Raw genomic sequence first — 4,816 nt, 5'->3', positions numbered from 1 at the left:
AAGGCCTTATTGCACTAAAAAAAAATTCATATGAAGGATATGCATGTTTTCTTAATATATATGTTGAGAAAATATGTTTTTAGTAAGAGAACCAATTTGAAGTGTATCACTCTAAAATAAGGGGATAATTCCTTTATTAACTTGAAATTGACAACCGCAGAGCTTGCCATGTAATCACAAAGTTACACAAAGCCAGTAAACACACCTAAGGCCAGACTTAATAGCAAATTTGCCAATGATAACTATCACCATGGCCAGTCTTATCACCAAATTTTCCAATAAAAACTACATAAAGAAAGTCACAATAAGAGGTGACACATCCATCTCCTACCATTTCTTGATACGAAGGAATCTTTACATGGACGGACCTATATATTGACTTTGGGGGGTGGAATGCCCCCCAAATTTTTTTTTTTTTTTTAAATTAGTATATTATTAGGTATTAATTTTAGCAATTTTGTTCAATAAAATTATACTTTGCCCCTCTTAACAATACCATCAATTCATAGTTTTAGCATTTTCCACCTTTTAAGGGCTATAAAAAATTAATAGATTAAATCTAAAAAAAAAATATATATATATATATACAAGCCTAAAAAATTAGCCCAACAATAAAAACTACCAATTATAAAGCTAAAAAAAATTAAGCCCAATCAACCAATATAGTTTACCCAAAACAAACAATCTAGCTCTTTAAAAAGTTTTTTTTTTTTTTTTTTTTAAATCTTTAGTGGTTAAGCAGGAGAGTCAAAGGTTGGAGCTGCCATACACAGTAAGCAACAAAGCTGCCCTCCCTAACTCCAAATTCTGACTTGGTCCCTGAATCTATAGTTCATAAAGAGTTATTATAAATTGTCACTAGAATGGAGGAATAAAAATTAGATACATCAAGAGTAAAAAAAAAAAAAAAAAAAAAAAAGAACAGATTTTGGTTTTCATGAGCCAGGTAAGTAGCTTTTAGTTTGATGCTTCATTTTAAAATTGTGACTCACTGTGCTGACGTTTAATCGGAAATTGAAAATTTTGGCTGTGAAATTTAGCAATAGTAGCCTCCTTGGATGACTTAAACTTGAGCTGTGCTTTTGGGTGCAATTGTGACCTTGTTTTTTGTTGGGTTCAATTACAGAAATGTACAACAATGTGGGGACCTAGCCTTGGGTGCCAAGACCACCAGTAAATGTAGCAAATGCTCCGCCTAATCCATTTGGGAATGCATTTTATGGCGCTGGTTTTGAGCTTATCAGAGGTGGATTAGATGCATATGGAGAGAAAATTTTAGGATCGAGCTCTAAATATGTGCAGAGCAACGTAAGTGGCATATACTATTATGATTTAAGACAACATTCTTGTTTGAGTTTACAAGGGATATAATATTATGATTACTTGAATGTTGTCATGTTGGTACTATCAAGTTTGTTCTCAATCTTTTATTATTTGTGTATCCGTATGATGGATTAGAATGCACTTAAGCTCTAGAGAACACTGTCAGTGCGGTTATTGAAGTTGTCAATTAGTTTTCTAGGTTGCAACTATTTTCGAGGGAAATCAACATCTTTTTAATGTAATATGCAAAAGCTTAGGCAAAATTATGGTACTGAAGTACATACCCTATGATCTGAATGATCTTGGGAGCTATAGAATTGGCAAAGTTTGAACTATGTCTTTTAAAACTATCCACGCAGGGGTAGTTAGTTACTTTCCTTTTCAAATCAAAATATATGACTGCCTTCCTCTTTAACATTTGTTAGGGAAAACATAACACACCGAAAGTAATACTTAAAAACATATCACATTCACAACCATCAACAAACTCTTAATCTTAACAAATTCAGGATTGGGTTTGTAGATATTTTTTTAATCAATTTGGGTTAAACCAGGGTCAGGCACATATAGTCCTATTATTCTATCCCACTAAAAGCAACCACATCAGTTAGTGTATTTTACACATCTATTTTTACACTAAAACCCTACTTTTTCTATTTTACACATTCATTTTTACAAAACATCCATATCAGTTTATCTATTATATCATCTCTTTTATTTAAATAATCAATTTTTTCAATTTTTTATTATTTCTCTCAACTACCCCCAGTACATACGCGCACGCTCTCTCTCTCTACCCATTTTTTCTGATTTGTTGCTCTCTCTCTATACCCATCTCTCTACCTCTCTCTATACCCATTTCTGAACACAAATCAACTCTCCCTCTCGGTCTAATCCACACCATCTCAATCAAAAGCACCGATCCATAACTTCGATCAGGCAAGACCCGATCAAGCACCGATTTCCCTAGCTCCGATCTCCCTAGCACCGATCTCCCTAGCTTCGATCCTAAACTTCTTCCCCGGCCGATCCACGAACCAAGTTCCACAACCTTCTTAGTGATCCAACCTCTTGGGTCTTTTTCTCGACCCATCGACCCAGATCACTTCTTCACTGGCCGATCCACGAACCAAGCTCCGTAACCCTCTAACCGATCCAACCTCCCAGGTCTTTTTCTCGACCCATCAACTCTAATCGCTCACCATTAACAACAACTACAACATAAACCACAACCACATACAATAATTGGAAAAAGAACTGTGTGGGTTTGTTTGTGTGTGGATGTGTTTTTGTGTTGATTTGTCTGTGTGGATGTGTTTGTGTGTGGGTGTGTTTATGTGTATCTGAGGAAAAAGAAGATGAGGAGACTGAGTTCGTTGTGCACGAAGAAGAGAGAGGAAAAAAAGGTGCGAACAGAAATTAATAAAATAATAAATACACAATCTACAGTGATCATGCATATATGCACAGTTACTATAGCATTTGTATAATTATGCACAACTTTACACCCACTAATGTGAGTGTTTTTTGGCCAAAATGTGTAAAATAAAGGTGTTTTTGTATTATAGAAGAGTATCCACCAACTGATGTGGATGCTCTAAGCTCATATACTCCATTACCTCCTTTACTACTTCTACCCATGTTATTTTCGACCTTCCTTTGCTCCATTTCTCTCCAACTTGAAGTTGAAACCTAAAATATTTCGAAGTCATTTTTATTTAAGTTGTGCAAAATACATTAAAATTATATTTATTATTATTATTATCATTATTTTTGACGGATATCTAAAGGCCCTTGTATTATAACTAAGGCATTGCAAATTTAACAAAAACAGCAAAATTACATTTACCTAGGAATCAAGCATTCGCGGGTGTTATGAAGAGACTATATATTAACCTTAACAGTGATAGGTTTGTGAAAATGATTTTGGTGGATGCGAGCTTCATTCTTGAGCTTTTCTTTAGATGTAGTTCAGGAAGCTAGACAAGTGATGATCCTATTTTTATGCAATGAAGGGCTAATGCTGTGTGGCTTGACTTGCTATTACTTGAAAATCAGCTTCCATTCTTTGTTATTGAGAAACTACACCACCTTGCATTTCCATCTCCCTCAGACTACAATGCTTTACTCAAGCTTTCTTTTGACCACTTTAGTTACTTCAACATTCAGTCTATACAGGCCCATCCTAGTGTGAAAATAGAACACATCACGGATCTTATTAGAACCTTTCAGCTACCTCCACTCGAGAATCTACCAAAACGAGACCGTCAACATATTAAACATTTGTACTCCGCAACACAGCTCCATGAGGCAGGAGTAAAGTTCGAGGTTTGTACAAGTAAATGCTATTTAGACATAAACTTTGAAAAAGGAGTGTTGAAAATCCCCATCATAGAATTAAACGATTTGACGGGAGTTGTTACTCGAAACATTATGGCATTAGAGCAAACTCGCTATATAAAAAATGCATACTATACAGATTACTTTATCTTGTTGGATTTACTCATCAATACTAGAAAAGATGTGGATTTGCTTTGTGATAAAAAAATCTTGGTTAATCACCTAGGTGACAACAATGCAGTAAAATCTATGATTAACAATCTTAACAAAGATATCGTATGGGATAGGACGAGAGATGATTACATTGATCTCTGTAAAGAGTTGAATGGTTTCTGGCAGAGAAGGAAGGCAACATTAAAAAGTGAATATTTTAGCACTCCTTGGAGAACCGCTTCAACAGTGGCTGCTATTATTCTTCTGGTGCTCACTTTTATACAAACAATATGTTCTATCATCCCATTAGAGCATCTCCAACAAAGTATGCATAGCCAAAATATAAAGAATATATGCTACTGTTCATGCTCCAGTAGCTTCTCTATATCCAAAATTTTTTTTTGCTAATGAACAGTAGCCCATCAAGTCTGATGGGCTACTGTTCATTCTTCAAATCATTTTTTTTTTAATTATAATAATTTGGTGTTGAATAAAAAAATGTTAAAAGATGTGTAGTTGTTAAAAAAAAAGAATAAATAATGAATGAAGAAATAATATTTAAATGAGATAGAGAATGGGATAGAGAATCTGTTGGAAAGTATATTTGAAAAAGTGAGTAGATAAAGGTAAAAGTCACTGTTCATTCTCCAAACAGTACAAAAATTTGATGAATCTGCTGGAGATGCTCTTAGTATAGCTTCAAAGGCTATATAATTTGGATGGCTGTTCCCTTTTCAATGGAATTGATTTTGTTTGTGTAAAATACACAAATTATGTATTTCTTTGTTATTATTGCTAGTATAATTGCAAATTACACCTCTAAAGTTTAGGGGCATTTGGATTTTACACTCTAAAGTTTAAGAATTTGGATTTTATCTCCTAAAGTTTGGGGTGTTTGGATTTTACACCCTGACGTTTCAGAAATTGGATTTTATTTCCTAAAGTTTGAAAGTGTTTGGATTTTATATTCTAAATTTTGAGACCCTCCACACTCTTAAAA

At 34.1% G+C, this 4,816-nt stretch overlaps 1 protein-coding gene across 1 annotated transcript; it reads left to right on the top strand.

Annotated features, from left to right (window-relative positions):
* Nucleotides 1–3,198: 3,198 nt before the first annotated feature.
* Nucleotides 3,199–4,530, top strand: LOC136069787 (uncharacterized). Its single transcript, XM_065778734.1, has 3 exons — nt 3,199–3,289; nt 3,437–4,141; nt 4,472–4,530. The coding sequence occupies exons 1-3, from the start codon at nt 3,199–3,201 to the stop codon at nt 4,528–4,530; spliced, it is 855 nt and encodes a 284-aa protein (XP_065634806.1).
* The last annotated feature ends 286 nt before the right edge of the window (nt 4,531–4,816 follow it).

Source organism: Quercus suber, unplaced genomic scaffold (genome assembly GCF_002906115.3).
Source record: "Quercus suber isolate HL8 unplaced genomic scaffold, Cork oak 2.0 scaffold_189, whole genome shotgun sequence".
NCBI lineage: Eukaryota > Viridiplantae > Streptophyta > Magnoliopsida > Fagales > Fagaceae > Quercus > Quercus suber.
The sequence above is the reverse complement of the archived record's forward strand: the minus strand, read 5'-3'. Positions and strand labels throughout refer to the sequence as shown.